The sequence below is a fragment of the Mercurialis annua genome, linkage group LG2, assembly GCF_937616625.2.
Source record: "Mercurialis annua linkage group LG2, ddMerAnnu1.2, whole genome shotgun sequence".
NCBI classification, from domain to species: domain Eukaryota; kingdom Viridiplantae; phylum Streptophyta; class Magnoliopsida; order Malpighiales; family Euphorbiaceae; genus Mercurialis; species Mercurialis annua.
Window position 1 is genome coordinate 15,091,881 of NC_065571.1, and position 22,371 is coordinate 15,114,251.

Sequence of the window (22,371 nt, forward strand, 5' to 3'; positions counted from 1 at the left end):
TAGATATAAATTTATAAAAATACTACATTTTAAAAAAATCAAAAAATAAAACACCAGAAAAACATCAAAATTACATCACCGGCTCTGGTGATTGGTTGTTGGAATTTTGGCCGGAAAATGTCTAACCGCGTCGGTCAACACAGGTATGAACTGTTTACCATCAGATTGTTGATATTTGTTGATTTTTATGTATGACTTTTTTAAAAGTATTTAAAAGTGTATTTTAAGAGTATTTTTGGCATCAGTATTTTTTAGTGGATTTTCAACATACTACAACCGAAAATATGCTGAAATTACAACAAAAGTAAATTAAGAATGAAGTAACACATAAAAATCGTATATAATTTTAAAAAAAAAATGCAAATTATCTTTTAATTTATGTATGGATAATAAAATAAATAAACAATACTCATGGTATATTAAAATTCCTTTAGTGCCCCTATTTATATAGTCAAAGAAGTCCAACCAATTATATCTTATGATTCGCATCTATTCTCGTTAAAAAAAACTACTGTATAAATCTCGGATTCTTCTCAACAAAAATCTACTAAGATACTCTATGACTTGGTATTATGGATAATGATTCTTAGGCTAAAAACTAGTAATTAACCTTCTAAGTAAACCTTATAAATATTTACATGTTTAGCATTAAAAAAACTGTATTTATTAATTGAAGTGTTTTTTTCGTTCTATTTTTTGCTATTTTGGACTTATAAGTAGCGTACTTACAAAAACCACTATTATAATTGAATTTGTTTTCATGCAGAGAGACAGACATTAGAGGGAAACCTTGAACGTGTGGCTTAAACTCTTACGCATGTAACTCATCTCAGATCTACAAAGCCACCATTAAACCAAGTTTTTAACTCTGTTTTTATATTTTTTAATTTTGTTTGAGTGATCAGAATGGAGAAGAACAGTGAAATAATGAGTGAATTTGAGGCACCAAAGAACATAACCATCAAAGGCATTTTGAGCCTGTTAATGGAGAGTATTGATGAGGAAGATGATAAAAGTGTAATTTCACTTGGGATTGGTGACCCTTCTGCTTACTCTTGTTTTCGTACTACTCCTGTTGCTCAGCAGGCTGTTATTCATGCTCTGCAGTCTGATAATTTTAATGGCTATGCTCCCACTGTTGGCCTTCCTCAAACTAGAAGGTATTCTTTAAATTTTTTTAATTTTTTTTTGAACTTTAAATTTGTTTTTGGTGATATTCAATTTGGTTTCTGGTGTTGCATGTTAATTTGGGCTTCTGGTTTAATGAATTCAAATAACTGTATTTGTTTTGCTTTTGTTTAATTGTCCAGTTTTTTGATATTTAGAGTTGAGATTATGATTAATTAAGGATTTTTATGATGTGGGTTTCTTTAGTTTAGCAATAATTCAATTTGGAATTGCTGTTAAAGTTTGTTTTAATATGTAGTTTATTTGCAGTTAAACTACTTGCTTCAATTTGTTTGTTTGTTTTTTCCTTTTTTTTTTATTTGTCAAATTGAAGTTTTAAAGTACTAAGAAATATTGTATCTTAGATTCTACATTCTCAGGTAGTGGCTGTGATTTTGTATCTGCATTTGGGAATTATATTGAAATTTACAGTTTATAGCTGATCGGATTTACTGTATCTATGTAGCACGGAATGAAAACGCCGAAACAGAAATGGTGAAATGATATTGTTATAAGAATAGCTTAAATATAGAGTTTTAGTGGATGAATTAACATTTTTTTTATTAAAAATTGGATATCAATAGAGAGTTTTAGAAGCTTTCCGGAAATGGAATTGAAATTCCGAATCTATGATTTAAGAAGTTTTCGTGTAATATAGAGTATATCCTTCAGTATATGACATTTTAAGTTGATTAATATGATTCTCTTATACAGGGCAGTTGCAGATTACCTATCTGGTGATCTTCCTTACAAGTTAACAGCTGATGATGTTTTCATTACATCTGGTTGCACGCAAGCCATCGATGTTGCTTTGTCGATGCTTGCTCGTCCTGGTGCGAATATCTTGTTTCCAAGGCCATGCTTCCCTATTTATGAACTTTGTGCCGCATTCAGGGGTCTTGAAGTTCGGCACTTTAATCTTCTCCCAGAGAAAGGTTGGGTGGTTGATATTGATGCTGTTAAAGCGCTTGCCGATCATAATACTGTTGGAATGGTTATCATAAATCCTGGAAATCCTTGCGGAAATGTATACTCTTACCAACATTTAAAAGAGGTTTGTTGTCTAGGACTTGGCATCAACTGTGATGCAAATAGATACTGAGACAGATTGTTGTATGGTCTTTTCACTTCCGCTTATCTTCATTAACGAACCTAATTTACTTGCAAATGGTTGCAGATAGCGGAAACAGCTGAAGAGCTTAAAATTCCTGTTATTGCTGATGAAGTTTACGGGCACCTTGCTTTTGGTAATAATCCGTTTGTACCGATGGGAGTTTTTGGATATATCGCTCCTGTTCTGACTCTGGGTTCTATATCAAAGAGATGGATAGTACCTGGATGGCGGCTTGGTTGGTTTGTTACGACTGATCCATCTGGAATGTTCCGGAATCCCAAGGTTGGCTCTCTTACATAATCACAGTTGCAATGAAACTGGAATGATGCATCTATTCACGAGATAGAACCTTTCTCTCTATTTGTCGGATGGCATGACATATACCGTTGTCTGCATCTGATATTTTCTGTTTGAATTTACTGAATATGCTCAAGCTGATTCTTCTATTGTGGCAGTAAACAAAATGTTACAAGGTTCCCTTGAAATTCTGATCTGTTTGCATTGTGCGGAAAGATATAATATATCGACTCATCCATTCTTCAATTCTTATATTCAGATGATTGAGCGCATTAAGAAGTACTTTGACATTCTGGGAGGACCAGCGACTTTCATTCAGGTATATAAATTCGCATATTTGTTCCATTTCACTCTCTCAGAATATTATCCTTTTGAATTTATTAAGTTGAAGTACGATTTCCTAGTAGATCAAACGGAAAGCAATCGAAAATACACAGAAGTTTTAGTATCTAGACATGCACTTTCTGGTTAAGCAGTTAACGGAATAGAGGCATTGGTGGAGAACCCCAAATCGTATTCCTCGACCTAATGCCTATGTAGTACATAAACACAAATGCTGATTCGTACAAGAATACAAGCAATAGATTATAAATATAGAGTCTTAAGAGTTACACAAGTGTTTCCGGAATCTGAATTGCAGGACTCGAGAAGTTATCATGCAACATAGCTCGTTAAAGATAAAATTTGGATAAATGGAGGATGATGCGTAGAATTAATAAATGCTGTAATTGAGTATCATCAGCTGTTTCTTATTCCATGCTTAGCCTTGTTATTAGTTGTTCAACCGAAGCATTTAGTGAAATTTAAATGCTTTTATTCAAGATGATAAGATCACAATATGCAACAAGATTTTATACACTCCATGATTCGTATACAATTCTTCTGATTTCATTTTAATTACATATTGGTCTCTTAGGCAGCTGTACCTTCTATTCTCGAGCGAACCGATCAAGCTTTCTACAAGAAAACCCTCAATATTTTGAAGCAATCTTCCGAGATTTGTTACGAAAAGGTTACAGAGATCCCTTGCGTCACTTGCCCGCACAAGCCTCAAGGATCTATGGCTGTAATGGTACGAGAAATGTACATTTTGTAATTTGAATTCATGTGATTACAAATTTTGTTTCTGATTATTGAATGGTTAATGCAATGCAGATAAAACTGAATCTTTCTCTATTAGATGATATATCTGATGATATTGATTTCTGCTTCAAATTGGCGAAAGAGGAATCTGTTATCATTCTTCCGGGTAAACAAATGATTATCTTATGGTTGATCCTACTTTATAAATTTTTCACACGTTTCAGATTTTGGTAGTTAATTTTGCCAATGTTGCACAGAAACTCCTCGAGTCCTACATTTAGACATTTTTCTTTTTCTCAAAACGCTTCTGAAACACCAAAACTCAATATTATAACATTTCTTGTAAAAAAAAAGTAGTTTTTCTGTTCTAGTTTCGGTGTTTCTTGTTTCAGCTATTATGTTTCGGTGCTGTATACTAAATCGTTATAATCGTTTGCAGGAACTGCAGTGGGGCTAAAGAATTGGTTGCGCATAACATTTGCGGTTGATCCAGTATCGCTTGAAGAAGCTCTAGGAAGGTTACAATCTTTCTGCGAAAGGCACATCAAGCGCATATACTAAATTTCTACATCATCAAATTCCGCTAGCAGTCTAAGCGATTTATCAATCGTTGCATTCCTATTTCGACAGCAATCAGATAGAAAATTTAGACCGTTAAACATGGATCCTAACCGGACACTGGCAGACAAGCACACAGAACAACTAGTTCACACAGTTTTTTTTTCTTTTTCTTATGTTTACTGATAGAACATTTTTCATCTGTTTTCTAATAAAGCAAGTCTGTTCCGAACATTGGAAGATATATAAATAAAACCTAATGCATGCTTTAAAGAATTTCAGTTTATAGCCATCAATGTAGCTAGTATAAATGCATGTAAGAGTATTCCAGTGCAGTACTATTTTAATACTAAATTTAGTATGAAGTAATAGTAAAATTTAATGTTTATTATAATATTCCAATTTTGACCGATGCACAATGTTAAAAAAGTGTTATAATTAGTATTAAACCACTAGACCAAACCCGTGTGGTCAATTTGTATTCATTTTTTGGGTTGGATTTTTTTGACATTTAGAAAATGTTCAATTATGTTGTATATATTTAACACTACGGGTGTAAATAATTTGGTTTCACTTGTTTAACTCTAATATTTTAGTCCTAAAACCAATAATACTGGTTTGAAATTTTTTGAAACCAAAACCAAACTATATAAATAACAAACCAACAAGTTTGTTTTGATTTGATAATTTTTTTTAAAACTTGTTCAAATCATAATCAAATAATTATTTTATTTATTTATCATAATGAATAAAAATTTATAATTTTTTAAAATTATTTATTAATCATAAAAATAATATATTTATTTATATAAGAATTATTATAATAGTGACTAATAAATAAAAAAAATATAATATTTTACACTTTATAAATTTTTTATATTTTATTAATATGATATCCTAATATCATAAAAATTAGCATTTATGATTATAAATTTAACATATTAAAATTATATATAAAAAATGTTTATCACATACTAAAATATGTTATTTTATAGAGTATAATAAAAAAAGTGCTAGTTTTTTTTATTTTTTAAGTTATAATATATACATTTTTAATATATAAATATGTATATATATTGGTTTGGTTTATTTTGGTTTATAATTTTGAAAACTGCAAATCAAAACGATAATTAATTCATTTTTCTAAACCAAAATCAAACCATTAGTTATTCAAACTTTAATTTTTAGTTTGATTTGATTGAATTGGTTTTACTTGATTGGTTTGAATTTTTTTTATACAGCCTATTTAATACATAGTCTGAAGTTTTACTACTTTTAAAATTTATTAAAGGCTTTTTTAAACTATGTATCAAAATATAAAGTACATATTCCAAGGATTAATTTTAATAAAATACCAAACGTTTGCGAATTTTATTACTTATAACCAAATCTTTTAAAATCGACTAGTGTAGCCCGTTTTGGGATATTTGAAACCTTTTTTAGCCATTCGTGAATCAAACCGAAAAATTTATCATTCGTGAATTGGCTAAACTAGCCGATTTTGAATAATATGGAATATTTGAAACCTTCTCAAGCTAAATCAACCAAAATCGGCTAGTTTGACCCGTTCTCGAATGACAATATTTTGATTTTTTTTACGAATGGCTAGAAAAAGTTTCAAATATTTTAAAATGGGCTAAACTAGCTGATTTTGAAAAGTTTGATTATAACCGACAAACTCTGCAAACGTTAGGTATTTTATGGGGATTAACCATATTTTAAATTTGTTTAAGAATAAACAAATTACAAAATTGAAAAAGTGGGTAAAATATAAATTGAAAAATAAAAAGTAGAATAAGTTTGACGATTTTGAATGCATGCTTGGGATATAAACTAAAAAGGCGGAAAAATGTAGTGGTATTTTTGAATAATTAATCCTTTTTTTTCCGTCATATATTTAACTTTCTTTCTACGTCTAATGTGATGCTGACACAGCAAAAACAAATCCATATTTGGTAAGAAAAGGAACAGAAAGAAAAACAATGCCGTTCTACCTGATGCCATGTGCACTCTCTTTGTACCAAACTCCAAAAACTGCAAGACAAACTGCTACAGGTTAGCTAAAATCACCTCTCACTCCAATTCAACACACACATATTATACTAGAGAGATTCTTAAATAGATTCAGTTCAGCACGTTATCTGTGGACTAAATCTATCATATAATGGCACGTCATTAAAATGATGACAATCTTGTAAATTCATTTATTATTTATTTACACTTTTGAGTAGTAATATTACAAGATTGCTATCATTTTAATGACGTGTTATTATGTAATAGACTTAGTCCATAGATGACGTGGTGGACTGAGTCTACCTAAAAATTTCTCACTATACTAACCATTGTTTTTAAATGGCCAATGAGAGCCTGTCCTGAATGATTAAGACGTTTTTAAGTGTATCAAAAAATTGTGGATTCGATCCACGTCTCGGTAACTAACATCTAACATGAGATCCTAAAGAGTCGACTTCCATCTTTCATAAAAAAATTTGCCTTTAAATTAAGCTCACTTCATACCACCAAATTATTTCTTAATTTCCACTCTTTGAAGACTTTTGTCTGTATTGTTCTTAACCCATCATCATTCATGGAGCATCAAGAATCAGGTAACTTTTTTCTTGTCATGGAGTAATAAATTTAGTTGTTTTCTTGATGAATTATGGTGCTAATTTAGTGTTTTCTGTCTCGAAGATGAAAATAGCAGCAGTGACTTTAAGGTTCATGTGTTCTCGTCATCTTCCGAGGTTCAAAAACACTATACTTTCTCTATATACTTGGTCATTAAATGTGCTAAAATTATAAATTTATTGTCTGTTTTGCTGCCTCATTTTTATTTAGAAAAAGAATCCAATTTTTAAACTTTCCAATTACCAAATTAGGTTTCTGGGTATTGCAATATCTAGCTGTAAATGAATTTGATCAACCTAAATGTCTAAAACCTCTCAAGAAAATATTGTATTTACAGAGATAAGTGAGTGTGATCTCAATTAATACTAATTCCAATATGGTTATGTGAATTCGTTGTGCTTGAATTGCTATGCAAGACAACCAATTTTTAGCTAGGTAGCACGGGCACATACACGGAAAACGGAATACTTGGACACGGAAAACAGGATATTTGGACACGGAAAACGGGATACTTGGACACGGATATATGAAAAAATAGTTATTTTAAGGTTTTCTATGTTAAAATTAGAGTTTCGTATCCGAAAAGTTTTCAATATGTTTCCGAAACGGAAAATGTTTGATTGAATGAAATGTCCGTGCTACCAAGATTTTTAGTGACCTTAATGTGGAGGAATAGTCTTTAAAGAGTCGTAACTTTTAATTAGGTTGAATTATGAGCCCGTTATTTATATGTTAAATCGAAACTGATTAAGAGATCTATATTAGTTACTGGATTTACCATAATCGGTTGATTTTTTCCGGAAAGTCTATCGTTTAAGGCACCTTGGCCATTAACTATTTGTTATTAATGTCTTCTTTTGTTAATTTGATCAAGTAAAGTTATATTGGATTATCTCTCAAATTCTATTTTATAGTTTTCTGTTTCGCTGCATTATGTCTACCTTTTTGAAATACCAAATCTGGATTAGTAGTTCTTCTTTAACATTGTTTTCGTATTTATTGTTTATTAATCACAGTTGCTTGAAAGCCTACATGAGAAGTTGAGTTCAGTGAAGAAACAGCCTTACCCTGCAATGTATTCCAGTGTATATGGTGGAATTATTCTTGACCCTGCAATGATGGTAATTCCAATAGATGATCATATGGTTCATCGAGGGCATGGCGTTTTCGATACATCCATTATTTTTGATGGGTACGATAAATGAGATCTTCCTGTCAATTTTGCATGCCATTGTTATTCTTTATCCAATTTGTGAAATAATCATCTCTGCATATCATTAATGCAGATATCTATATGAGTTGGATGCTCATTTGGACCGCTTTCTACGATCAGCGTCACAGGCAAGGGTATCCTCTCCCTTCCCTCGCTCGACACTTCGAAGCATTCTAATTCAAATGACATCGGTATCTAAATGCAAGAAAGGAACTTTGAGATTTTGGTTAAGTGCAGGCCCCGGAGACTTCTTGCTGTCACCTGCAAAATGCCCGCGTCCTGCATTCTATGCTGTAGTTATCGATGATGACTTCTCTCAGTGCAAAGAAGGTGTTAAAGCGATAACATCCACAATTCCGATGAAGTCCTCTCTCTTTGCAACGATGAAGAATGTGAACTATCTACCAAATGTCCTGTCCGTAATGGAAGCCGAAGATAATGGCGCATTTTCTTCAATTTGGGTCGATGATGAAGGCTATATCGCTGAGGGTCCAAATGTTAACGTTGCTTTCATAACTCATGATAAGGAGCTTATCTTGCCTGTTTTCGATAAGATTCTCAGTGGCTGCACCGCATTAAGACTTCTTCAATTAGCAACTAAATTGGTGGAACAAGGGCGGTTGAATCACATTACAACCGGTAATATTACTGCGGAGAAGGCTAAAGGAGCAGCTGAAATGATGTATGTTGGAAGTACCCTTCCCCTGTTGCCCATTATTATGTGGGATGAGCAACCCATTGGAGATGGTAATTACTATCTATCCTTCAATCAATATTTTGTGGTTATTAGGTTTTAGTTAGATGACCCTTTTGTATGACAGAGTAGCACATAAACATATGAATATAGATGTGCAAAAATCACACCAAACTGAATAGTCAACTTTGGTTTGAAAATATAAAATAATTTTGGTTTTTCGGTATCGGACATAGAAACAAATCAACTGAACCAGCTTAGTTGGTTGGAATTTCTGTCCTTATAAATTTGTTTTGGTTCGGCTTTGATGAAAACAAAATTTTAGTTTGATTTGATTCTGTCCGAACCAAATGCACAACCCTACAAATGACCATTGCTAAAGATGATGAGTTTTATATATGGTTATGCGTAAAGCTTCTCGCTATTATCTAAAATATTAGCGGTTTCTTGATAACAGGTAAGGTGGGGGAGCTGACAATGGCACTCTCTGATCTGCTATGGGACGATATGGTTACAGGTACCGGAATGCAGAGGGTGGCTGTTCCTTATGAGTAAGAGACTATAAACCAAAGAGTTCAGCTCTAACTTATCTTCCAATGTAACTTGTTGAACAACTCATGTTGTTTCTTCATTCTTCATTCAATAAATCAATTGAAGCTTTGCTGTGTGTGTGTGTTATCAATTATGATTTCTCAAAGAAAATAGAAGGGTCTTTTTTGTTTTGACATTCTGTCTTGAACTTACGCGGCACGGCCATTTAATTAACACTTGATTATTTTGATCAATAAGTGACGATAATTAGAGATAATATTTTTTATTTTTATGTCAATTAAATTCCGAATTCGGTTATGGTGATTCATGAATCGTTCATTTTTCAAAATTTAAAAATTAATTGACTTAAAAATAGATTTCATTAATTAAAAATGACTAAATATGAATTATTTGACTTTGACACAAATTTTGCGATGACTCTGTGATCATCATGACTTAAATTAGAATACTCATGCACATTATCATTTCGTGTTACCTTATTAAATTTTAGAAGATTCTTAGGTACAGTGGACGTGAATTTAAGATATAATTTAAGTGGTTATATATAAATATATATATATATAATCAATTTACCCCCTTAATTTAGCATAAATTATAATTCTCAGCATAAAAGTTAAAAAGACCCACAATTTTACCGTTTTGAATCGTTTAAGCCCCGCATTAGTTGCTTCACAACGTGTAAAATATACACATAATTAAAATCTTAGAAATAAGTTCAAAAATAACCTTAAAATTATTTTATTTTTCAAATTGCCATTTATGATTTTTAAGTCTTAGTTATAACCACATCTGTTTAAATCTAAAATTTAGACCCTTCATTTAAAAGGTTCGTACCATCAATTATGGCTGACTTTTTGGATAATTATGGTTTGAAAAATTTAAAAGTGCAAGAACGGCAGAGTTTTTTCAAAACAAGGCTGTTGATAAAAGTGCAATTATTTTCAACTGCTTCTCCAAGACGGCTTGGTTGTTTAAAGATTGTAATAAGAATTTTTTTATTCATGATTGGATTATTTAGAAATCCAAATTATATACTTTTTTCAGATTTTTAATGTTTTCCTTTATTTAAGTCGTAGTCTCTAATGTGCCGTCCTGATTGTGCCATTTTTTGTACGGAATCTTAAGTTTTGGTTTTCAGCCAGTTTTTGTGCCTTTTAATATACAAATTAGAGAAAATTACGCTTATGGGCTGAATGCGGGCTTATTTTACAAAAATGCTAAGACTTCTATATTCTTTCACCTATGCTAATTTATTTATTACATTAAAGTGCTGAAAACGGGATTATTTTATATGTTTTACGTGAATCATTTCTACCCTACACCTGTCACCTTTCTTTCTATTTCTCCTTCTCTTTTCCCTCTACTCACCCTACTCTCTCATCTCATTCCTCTGCTCATCTATTCATTCTTCTCTTGATCCATGGTGTGGTGCAAAAAAAAAAAATAACACCCATTAACCTAAATTGATTCATTATTGGTTCACAAATTCAAAGTTTCACGGCGACCACTTCGTCGTGTAAGATAGATTTTGCCAAATCCGCCTTCGCCTAGTAAATTAGTCTCAGAGAAACGATTTGTTTCTCTCTCTAGTTCTTCATAAGGCATATCTCTCGGCTCGGCGCTTTTGAGCTTTTTTATGACTGTCAGCGGAATTGCAGCGAGCTTCGCCGGAATAACCGCGGTGGCCTGAATCTTCTTTTATGTTTTGACAGTCATGTTTAGAAGGAACAACTTCATGGCCATTTTCTTTATATACAAAGAAAAGAAATAAAATTATAACAAATGGTAAAACATTAACTAACTAACTATATTAAGAAAAAATTGATCTTGAGAGATGAGTTTTGTTCAGTAAGCTGAATAATGAATAGGGTTCTCCTTAATTTTGATAAATATTGGAGTTTCTTTTGTACTGGTTATGAGAAATGGGAGAGAATGCAATTGAAAGTTTGTGTTCAGATGCTATGTATTGACTATAGGTATTCCCTATCAGATGTGTGTATAAATGATTAGAAAGAAAGAAAAGAGAAAAAAAAATTTGGCTCATTTTGCTTGATCTATAACAAAACACGGAAAAAGAGAACTCTCAATTCATAAAAGCCAATTTTTTCTCACGCGAGCAATTAAAAGATTCGTACTTTATTTTTTCATAAAGTTGTTTTTAGTTGATATTTGCATTTAAAGAAATATTTTTCCAGTTCTTAAAAATCTGTTTCAAAATTTTATATTATATATATATATATATATATATATATATATATATATATATATATATATATATATATATATATATATATATATTTATGATACATATTTAATACATTAAAAAAATTAAACCAACCGACTAATTCGATCCGTTCGTTTTTATATTTTGAAGATTTATTATAAATAGATTGTTGTCAAAAATTTATATTATGGATATATTTTCGATACATTTAATACATTTATTGTAGTTAATATGATAGGGTCATCTTCACAAAATATAAATAATGGCGGTGGTAGGGTTTGATTTATTGGTGTGTTATATTTATTTTATACTTGGAAATCTAAAATATGTTACTTTGTATTTTAAATATAATTCAGATCTCGTAATTAGATAATGGATACATCTCCAATACGTATTCGATACATTTTCGATACATATGCTATACATGTTTTTTAGTTGTATTTGCTAATATTAATTTTTAATATATAATTTATACATGATAGATATATCCTTAATAGTATACGCGTCATCTCGTCAATGGTGGTACCTCAATGCTTTCGAGATACATTTTTGATACATATCTGATACATCTAGGATACATCATCAATACATAGCAGAAACAACTTAAAAAATATTTATATATATATTATAAATAAATATATATGTCTTATAGATATATTTGTTAGATACATTTTTCATATACAATTAAAATATGATAAATATATCCTTAATACGTATTATTGATAAATATTTTATACAATTTACAAAGCATGTGGCATATTTTTATTTTAATATATGTTATAAATATATTTCAACTACCCGTAAATTATATATTCAACGCGTTATATATACAACTCACATACAAATACTATACATATACAATACATCGTTTATACGTATAAGAAATAGTTGAGACGCATAATGAGAAATTGTTGCAAATAAAAAGAAATTTTTTTTTTGATTTTCTAGGACTACACGAGACCAATATTCTAATTTTAATGCTAATGAAGTGGATAATATTGCTATGAGTTCTTTTTTGTGTGTATATATCATGTATATTAAAGATATTTATATCGAGTAACATATAAAGATGTTATTGATGCGTGAATTTCAATTAAAGTATGTGATAGGTGTATCTTTAATTAAAAATATATTATATATACACCTCAAAGACAATAAAATATCAAATAATATCAATAACATTTTGATATTATATATACACCTCATAACTTATTATTTTTATGCTTTAATTTATAGTGAATAGTAACATATTAAAATGTTATTGATATTATTTGATACGTGAATTTTAATTAAAGCACGTGATACATATATATTTTAATTTAAAATATATTATAAATACACCTTAGAGACACATAAATAATACATATTAATAATATATTTATTTATTTATAAATTTATGTTTGTTTTAGAAATATGAAAAAGTAATAATCAGGTATGTCCTTAATTCATATCTGATACATATCAGATACATAAATGATACATGTTTGAATAGTTTGACGAACTGACGCGTGACTGACGCCGGTTATGATGCGCGTGTCAGACGCATGTCAGACACGTTTCTGACGCGTTTTTGACCTATTCTGACGCGTTTTTGACTTTTTTCTACCCTACTCTCCTTGCAACGTGTCAGCTTCTTGTGGAGTATGTATTTGATGTAATTTTTTAGATTTAGTATGTACTGATGTAATTATTTGCCTGATTAAGTAATGTTGTTATTTTCTTTCTTTTTTTTATATAGTTTTGTCATTTTCTCTACAAATTATGCATAAAAAAATCTAAAATGGTCAACTAATAAACCTACATGGATTTAAATTTATTTAATTTTGGAATGATCAGTCAATAAAATTAAAAGTGAAAAAGATATATTAATTTAAAAATAAAAATTAGGGATTTGTTTGCACCTTTTTATTGTTTTAATCAAGTTTAGTTTTTTGTTAATTTGATTTGTTTATAAAAAAACAATTTGGAAAATTTGGGTTAATTAGGTTTGGTTTAATATTTGAGGCCAAATTTATAAATTAATCAAATCCACCGAATTAATCGAAATATATATAATATTATTTTTAAAATTTCAAGATTTAAGATCTATTTTACAGTTTTTATTGTGCTAACTTGATTGATAGTTGCAGTTTTTTTTTCTGGCTTGTCTTGGCAAGAATAATTGCTTTACATATTTCAATTTCAGTTTCAGTTTCATTTTCAAAGGATGCTTTTGGATAATTTAATTGTAAACAAAGGATCAATTCACCCCCTCAACTTGGCACAAAATATCAAATAAGTCATTATTGCCGTTTTTGGTCAACAAACTCAAAACTTGCAATTTCATATCAAAAAGCCCCTCCCCCAGTCTCACCCAAACAAGTGAACTACACTCTTCGTAAAAAAAGTGGAAAATTTTAAAAAGACCCTCAATCTTTTATTTATCTTTTAAATTAATCCTTAATAATTTTTAATTTTCATTTATATTTTTATAATTTTAAAAGTTTAATAATTAATTTAATTTTTAATAAAAATTAAATCATATTTTTCCCTTTTCTCCCCTTTCTCCCTCTTCCCAGCAGATCTTCTTTCTTCTTCTTTTTCTTTCTGGCCACCATTCGTTCTTCACCCGCCATACGCCTCCCCTATGAACGGATGAACTTCATCCCTCAAAGGGATTTGTTCATCCCTTTGAGCGATGAACAACGTAATTGTTCATCCATTTTAAGGGATGTACAGTTCATCCGTTCATCCCTTTTAAGGATGAACAACAGATCTGGTGTTCATCCCTCACAGGGATGAACACACATCTGGTGTTCATCCCTTTGAGGGATGAACACAGATCAATTTACCCCTAAAAGGGATGAAAAAACGACTGAGGATTTCAGTCTGGCGGCGGTAGTCGGCAGGATGGAGGCGGCGGCGGTAGTTTCCGATGAGATTAGGTTTAATTTTAATTAAGTTTAATTAGTGTTATATAGATTTTTAATTGTATTTAATTAATGTTAAATTGAGACTAATTAGGTTTAAAATTTGTAATTAGTTAATCCACTCTCTTTTTTATGTCAGAGGAGCTTTGTTGATACGAAAATGCAAGTTGTGAGTTCTTTTGATACGAAAATGTAAGTTTTTGGTCTGTTTGTACTAAAAGCGGCGAAATTGATTCATTTGGTATTTTGTGCCAAGTTGAGGGGGCGATTTGATCCTTTGTTTATTTAATTGCACTATATTTGAAACCTACATTTGTGTAATACCCCAAAATGTTTAATTATCTAATTGGACCACGTGTACAGTTTAGAGTCGCCAAAGTGGCGATATTGGAAAGTTTTCCAAGAATTTAAAGATAAATATATTTTAAGAAGGGCGGTTTTAGGAGAGTAATTATGTGGAATTTAATATTATATTTGAGTTATAAGTTGAATTGAAATTAAAAGAAAAAATATCAAGAAAAGCCCCAAAATGAAGTTCAGGGACTAAAGTGGTAATTTATACACTACGTCTCAAAAATGGAAATTTTAGGTTTTGATGGGAAAATATTAATGTCGGGATTCACATTATTTATTGGATATAAATGATACGTATAGTTATAATTAAAGTGTTTTGATTTAGCTATGGACTAAATCGAACAAAAGAAAAGTTTAACGGACATTTTGTAACAAATGAAGAAAGGAGGGATCAAAGTGGAATTTTTACCAAAATATATATATACACATCACATTTATCAGATAGAGAAGGAGAAGGATCCAAAAACGTTGAAAGTTCATCAATTATCTTCGGTCGTTCGCTGTTTTGTCGTTCGACGTTCGTTTCGGACGATTTTCGTGGCAATCTCTTCGGAATTGGAAGCTTTATCAATCCTAAGCTTCAAATCAAGGTAAATATCTCGAGATTTGGTGTTAAACTTGAAGAAGAGGGGCTGTTTTGGCAAAAATGTTACACTTGATTCGTATATGTCGGAATTGAAACGTTTATGATTGATTTCAAAGTGAAAAAGTGTGTATAATGTGTTTAAATGAATTGGGTATTAATTGGTATGATTTTTGGAGCCCCGGAAATTGTCTGAAGACGCCGGAAAACGTCGCACCCGATTGATGCATGACGTGCTGCACTTCAGCACGTCGTGCTGGTGCGCGACGTGTGCCACAAGGGTGCACGATGTGCACCACAGGAGTGCACGACGTGCACCAGTGAAAGGCACGATGTGCCAAGCTGGCACGACGTGCCCTACTTCGACCCCGATCTCCGTGGGACTTCCGTGAGTGAAAATTAGCTTTTGATAGCTTGATTTGGGTATGAAACTCAGTCAAATGTTTTGAAATGGATATAAAACATTATAGAAATGAATGTTAATATGATAAGTAAGAATTCAGTTAAGAAAGTTATATAATTCTCGAATACGAGGAGTAGTATTCGTTAAGTCGTAAGTGCGACTAAGGATCATCGAGTTTACGAGCAAACTAGAAGTGGAATCTAATCAACTTTAACTTAGAACTTAAAAGTATTATACATATAAACATGAAAATCCACGTCTAACTATTAAACGTTTTATCAAACACGTCACCGAGCAGTGGGGTCAGCAGAAGTAGATTAGTACGAGCATATCATCATATCGACTTCATTATAGAGTGGATAGCGGTCACAGTGAGTTGCACTTTACTTTTGCGTATTATATATTAAAGCTATTTTATATATACATGTATTGTTATACGCATCGCATTATATATGATTTGATTAAATGTTATATGTTTCTATCAAGTTTATATACAAGAACTAGTATGCGATCCGAAAAAACTAGCTACCTATTGGATGTCAATAGGCTGTGTGATCACCAGTATCGAGTCAGTCTAGTGTGTCTGCATATGAGAAATGATATGATATGACATGATGAATTTGATACGAGTGAGCACTCGGCTACGGTGTATTCTGGAGTCCCCGTATCTAGTGAGTTGGACTCACACTTTGGGATTAAGAGATAGGTCGCGATCGACGAGGCAGAGTGTGAACACTCCCGGGTCGGACCATTTGGATTAATATGATTTGAATATATATTCGTAAGTTGTGTTGCATGCTAGGATATTAGTTTCGAGCGGATCAAATACATGTTATATGTATTACTTTCATATTATTGTTTTATTTGAAATCAATGATATGTTTTATAATAATACCGTTAGTAAAATGCCAACTCACTCAGTATTTTTCCAAAGACTGGCCCCTCACTTTTGATGTCTTTCAGGTGCTTAGTGTCTGGACCTAGCTAGACGCCAGTTTTGGGATTCGGAAGTCAGCTACGTATGTATAGTTCATTGACTTCCGTAGTGCTGCAGTAGTGGTCCTGTGTCGACAGAGTGGTAGCCTAGACAGCAGTACATTTTGATTGTATATATTACTTGTTGTCCTGTTATATACTTTTGTAGGCTACGTATATGATATGTTTGTTCACGGCGCCAGATGCCGGTGATATGTCTGATACACTAACTTATGTATATAGTACCGCGAGGCCAGTTTGTACAGGGTACGGTAACTAGAGCCCGCGAAGTTATCCGAACAGTTAGTGTAAATATTTGATTATATGTTATATGTATATATTAGCTTCCTTATGTGAATGTATTGTATTATATTTGCGAAAAATTGATAGTGGTTTTAGGCTTGCTACGGGTTCCGGAGCTATCACTCCCGTTTCCTAGCGTCGGTCTCGGCTCAATAATTTGGGTCGTGACAATTTGGTAATATTATTATGAGGAAATTACAAGTGATACCTCTTTTTTCTTAAACTTTATAAAGATATGCTTAATAAAGTTGTGTTTGCAACCGTATGTGAATTGTAATTGTTATTTCAGATTTAAGCTTTTCTATGCATATCTTGACCATCCTCTCTTATTTCTTTAACAATATTAATTTCTTTTTTTTAATAATTATCAATTAAATTATTATTTTTCTTGTTTTTTTATCACTTGATTTAAATTTATTAGAATCTCAACATAACACACTGATATATGTTTTGGATTGGGTTCAAGAAAAATGGTCTTTATAGTTTTTTGTTTAATTGTTTTTTTATTTAACTTTTATAAAAAAAATTATCTATAAAAGTGTATATTATTATTTTTCATAAACAATTATCATTTTATTTTTGACATGTATCTTTTTATTATGAAACACTTGTTATTTTAGTTTATTATTTAAAAATAATTACAATATCATTTTTAATTATAAGAATTCTTATATTGTATCATTTATCATTAAACTGATTCCAATTCAGTTTTGATTACTAGATAATTAATTTTATTTGTTGGTTGCTCATTAGTTTTCGTTTGGTTTCTGTTGTGTTGCTTGATAGTTGTTTATTATAGATATTACTTACTTTATTTTATTGGTTGTTATTACCAAATAACACTATAAGTCCATTTAAACAATAGCAAAAATGTGATTAAAAGAGCAAACAATTGAAAATCTATAAAAGAGCAATCTAATAGTAGCAAACTGAAAGATAAAAGATCATGTCAAAAAGAGTTACCTTGCTTTAAAAATCAAATATGATTCTATATTTATATTTTCATTGTACATATATATATATAACGTAAATAAATAGTACATATTATGAAAATATTATTTATATCTTTTATTTGGTAAGAATATTTAATTAAATAAAATAAATAATATTTATAAATAAGAAAAGATAAAAAGAACTATATTATTAACAAGTGTAAAATTAGATGAAAAGTATTAGTAATATATAGTGATTTAATAAAATAATAATAAAATATAAATTAAAAAAAAGTTAAAGAATTAGAATGATAAATGTTTTAATGCATAGGACAAATGTTCACATATAAAAATAGATGAACAAGTTATAATAACAAACATAGTTAAAAAAATAATAACACTTTGGTAATTTCTTCGTGTGTGCAAAAGGTGAGTTTAGAATTCAAGACATATATCACATGTTAGCCACTATATCTTCAAATGGAGTATAAATGCAAATAACTTTTAGAAAAAAGCGTATGTATGTAACTTTTATGTGTTTAGCGTACAAATGCAAGCACATGAATCAAACTATGTGTTTATGTAAGGATCTCAAATAAATAAAGTGACTAAAATAAAATAACTCTAAAAGAAAGCCTAAAATAGAAACCTTCTTTTCATTATTTAGTCGAACTTGCAATTCAGTATATATAAATATTTATATATAGATTTCTTACTTTATATTAATGCGAAAATAAAATAACCAAGTTCTTCCAAAATATGAGGGATAAAAATAACAAAAAACGAGACAATATAAAGAATAAAAACAACATAAACTTACAATTGCTAAATACAAATCTTAAAAAGAATTGAGTTTTCTTTATCCTGCTCTCTCCCGGCGCATGTTAGTCTGACTAACGAACGTCGTTTCCAATGGCGAAGAAACAAGGGAAGAAAGCTAACCCTAGCAAGAGTAATACCAAAGAAACAGTAATAAGCGAGACTAGTGAAGAAGGAAAGCTTGAATCAGTAATAACTGATTTTGAGATTGAACCAGTAACTGATTCTGAAATTGCAGTACCCAAAAGGTGAAAGCCTGATTATATTGACACCCGAGTCCTTGAGATTCGCCAAGCTTGAAGATTAAAGAGAGATTCGTCTGAATCCTTAAAAATGCCAATTTCATGAGGACTCGGTGAAAGCGCGTTGCCAAAGCGTATCGCTAGAAATCTAAATATACGAAGAATCGTATCTAGAAGATTGAATATATGGATCTCTTTCCTATTCTGATACAAACTCCAATCTAGGAAGATAAGCTTATTCAGGAAGATATTCCTGAATAAGACTTCCTTTTGAATAAGAAATCTCTTTTCTTTTCAAACACAATCGTACTAAATAGGAATCACTTTCCTATTTGAAGTCTACTAGGTATTCTCTCAACTACTATATAAAGAGTTTGAGGTATACCTGAAAACACAATTACATTGATATACACAAAACGCTGCTCAAGCTTAAACTAACTTTAGCATCAGATAGTTAATCAGACAACCACCATCCGATTAGTTTCTACCCTTTTTTGCAAGTTTACTCATCGGATCAGAAGCCATACTCCATCAATTGGCGTCGTTTGTGGGAAAAAGCTTGAAAACTTCAAACTAAAAGGAGCTTTTTCCGAACTCATAAACAAAATTCTCATTGAAGGAATGACTTTTGACGGATCAAACCTCAAAAATAAGCAACCAATGGATCCAAAAAGCCAATACTAGACGCCTCGCAAGGTATAAACATCACTAAAACATCCAACATCACCAGAAACGATGGCCCAAACACTGCTAGAATATCCAATATCACTGGGAACGATGGTCCAAATATCACCTGAGAAAACAACACTAGGAACTTCATACTCCACATCCCAGTCCTAGACGCAACACGTTGGAGGAAGCAATCCCATAATCTTCCTAAATTTGGGAGGAAATAACGAACAAACCCCAAATGTGATATCCCCGAAAGTCTATTGTTGAGCAAAAAGCACAACTTGTAATAATCCGGAAGTCGGAATCGATCCCACGAGGAGTGAATCTAGAGCGATTGATGAGAATGAACTTTAGTTGCGATTCAATTCGTTTAGCAAAATAGACAATGGTTGAAGATCAAGTAAGATAAACCCTAAATGGGCACTAAACAACTAAACAATTCAAGCAACTAAAATAAGAACGAGTTTAATCAATAAGTAAAAGATGTCTAGGGGTTGAAATCATTCCTAGGTCATGCATACATGGTAATGGATGAATTGGTATCTAGCAAGGGCCGAGTTGTGCCTAGCGCACCGTTCCCGCTCTCTCGAGCCTCTAAGAACGACAAAATCAATCATCAAGTAATCAATTAATGCCTAACTCACTCTCGTGATACTAAACAAAACCAATTACCCAACATCAATTAATCAACAAACTCAAGGTCACCTAAATCCTAATCCACTCTCGTGGTATTACAATCTAGGCTTCTAATTCCAAAGTCTATTCACCTAACCATTTCTCAATGAGTCAAGCAAACACTAAATCAAGCATTAGATAGCTAGGCTAACACAAGCATTAGGAACTAGAATTAGAACAAGCATTTAACCAATCAAACATACCCTTTAACATAACAAGAAGGAAATCATCTCAACCCCCAAACATGGGGGATTAGTTACACATACCAAGAGCTAAATTAACAAAATGATAAATGGAAGGCATGGTTAAAGAGTACTTACAAGGAAATGAAAAACCCACAAATAATAGTTGTAATAGAAAATAAAACTTGTTCATATAATGAAGCTTCAAAGATCTCAACAATGATGGAAATATAAAAATCTGGAAATTCTATTGAAGAAGAAGACTAAAATTTAGAGATTTCTAAAATTAGGAGAAGATTCAAAAGTACACTAATGGAATAAAGTCTAGGAAAATCTTCTATACCTAAAATAGAGATAAGGCCCCTTATATAGTACTTACAAAAGAAGGAAAACGACAAACATTCATTTACACATGTGTTGGGCCCAAAATAGCAAATTAATAAAGCCTTGTTGCATCTTGAACTAAGATTTCCCCATTCCAGCAAGCCCAATCTCGAATAGAGCTCCTTGGGCTAAATGAGGAGCCCGATTCGAGCTGCCATTTTCTGCTCCGGATCTCGATCTTCAAACCTTCTTAACTCGGTGTAGAAATGTCTGATTAAGTCGATTCTTGAACCGTTGGAAAGCTTAGGACGTCTACTTTAACTTTCATGAAGATCACGAGTTCATTTGAGGCTTCTAGCTAGTCCAAATAGGTCAATTAGTGCCCAGGGGTCAGCTTTTCAGATTTGCAAATGAGCTTCCGCATCGCTTTTGTCGTCTTTTTCAACTTTTGCACCAAAATGCTTCCGCAATGCTCCTAAGTACCTGAAATACTAAAACACGTAATAAGGCATACGAAATACCATAAAACCGTGATAAAACGTTAATAAAGCATGCGGAAACGACGCTAAAGATAGGAGTAAAATACTCCTATCAAACCTCCTCACACTAAATCTTTGCTTGTCCCCAAGCAAGAAATGAACTTAGGCAAATAAAACGGTAACTAACCATGGCGATCTTGAACAAGTATCAACAAATGAACTCCTATTCAACAATGGCTCAAATGATATTGTCTAAAGTTAACAACCGCTAATGATGCACACAAGAGTTGAATGCACTTTTAATGACAAAATGAGATGACAATTAGACTACACTTGCATTGGCTTAAGGTTCTTGTTGAACAAATCAAGTCATTAAGGTCATCTAAGGGACATGCAATACTTGGTCAAGTGATAAGAGGGCAATCAAGGCATAGCAAACATAGGCATCAATTAAAAGCATATTAATTCTCACAAGATTCACTCTAACACACAAGTGTTTGGGGTGCACACAATTAAGCTCAAGAAAAAAAATGCTAATTCACCATAGGCTTGCTTTTAGTCCGATTCTCCCCTACTTAGTTCGGTAATCAATTGCTATCATATGGTCTTTTGAATGGGTTGTAACTTGGCTAGGGGTTAGGGGGTAGGTAGAGAAGGATAAATTGGCTACAAAAATTTGACTTGATAACTAGATATTTATTCACATTTATTTGTCTAACTTGGAATTTTCTTGCACATTTGAACTTCAACTTGATTTTCATGCCTTTTATTCAACTTTTCTTTTTACTCTTTTTTTTTTTGATCTTTTTTTTATTCTTTCTTTCTTTTGCTTTTCTTATTCGTCAAGTTAGACAAACTTCTTAATAGTTAAGAGTCATTCAAGTCACATTTTTGGGGTATTTTCAAAGGGTGAATTGTTGAAGGGATGGTGTGTTAACATGTGTTGCAATTTGAAAGAAATGGTTTAAGGCTCAAAGGGGTGACCTAGT

At 31.5% G+C, this 22,371-nt stretch overlaps 2 protein-coding genes across 2 annotated transcripts; both read left to right on the top strand.

Annotated features, from left to right (window-relative positions):
• Positions 1-666: 666 nt before the first annotated feature.
• LOC126670685 (probable aminotransferase TAT2) lies at positions 667-4,495 on the top strand. Its single transcript, XM_050364496.2, has 7 exons — positions 667-1,160; positions 1,882-2,221; positions 2,345-2,563; positions 2,838-2,897; positions 3,495-3,650; positions 3,734-3,827; positions 4,101-4,495. The coding sequence occupies exons 1-7, from the start codon at positions 907-909 to the stop codon at positions 4,220-4,222; spliced, it is 1,245 nt and encodes a 414-aa protein (XP_050220453.1). The 5' UTR covers positions 667-906; the 3' UTR covers positions 4,223-4,495.
• Positions 4,496-6,694: 2,199 nt separating this feature from the next.
• LOC126670636 (D-amino-acid transaminase, chloroplastic-like) lies at positions 6,695-9,421 on the top strand. Its single transcript, XM_050364413.2, has 5 exons — positions 6,695-6,825; positions 6,911-6,963; positions 7,864-8,039; positions 8,134-8,807; positions 9,212-9,421. The coding sequence occupies exons 1-5, from the start codon at positions 6,807-6,809 to the stop codon at positions 9,307-9,309; spliced, it is 1,020 nt and encodes a 339-aa protein (XP_050220370.1). The 5' UTR covers positions 6,695-6,806; the 3' UTR covers positions 9,310-9,421.
• Positions 9,422-22,371: the final 12,950 nt, after the last annotated feature.

What these genes read in the sequence shown, in the direction of transcription:
- LOC126670636 (XM_050364413.2), top strand. An exon ending in ACATCCATTATTTTTGATGG is followed by an intron (nt 8,040 to 8,133) that starts GTACGATAAATG and finishes TCATTAATGCAG; the next exon opens with ATATCTATATGAGTTGGATG. An exon ending in TGAGCAACCCATTGGAGATG is followed by an intron (nt 8,808 to 9,211) that starts GTAATTACTATC and finishes TCTTGATAACAG; the next exon opens with GTAAGGTGGGGGAGCTGACA.
- LOC126670685 (XM_050364496.2), top strand. Translation starts at nt 907, where the DNA reads ATGGAGAAGAACAGTGAAATAATGAGTGAATTTGAGGCACCAAAGAAC. An exon ending in CTTACCAACATTTAAAAGAG is followed by an intron (nt 2,222 to 2,344) that starts GTTTGTTGTCTA and finishes AAATGGTTGCAG; the next exon opens with ATAGCGGAAACAGCTGAAGA. An exon ending in ATCTGTTATCATTCTTCCGG is followed by an intron (nt 3,828 to 4,100) that starts GTAAACAAATGA and finishes AATCGTTTGCAG; the next exon opens with GAACTGCAGTGGGGCTAAAG.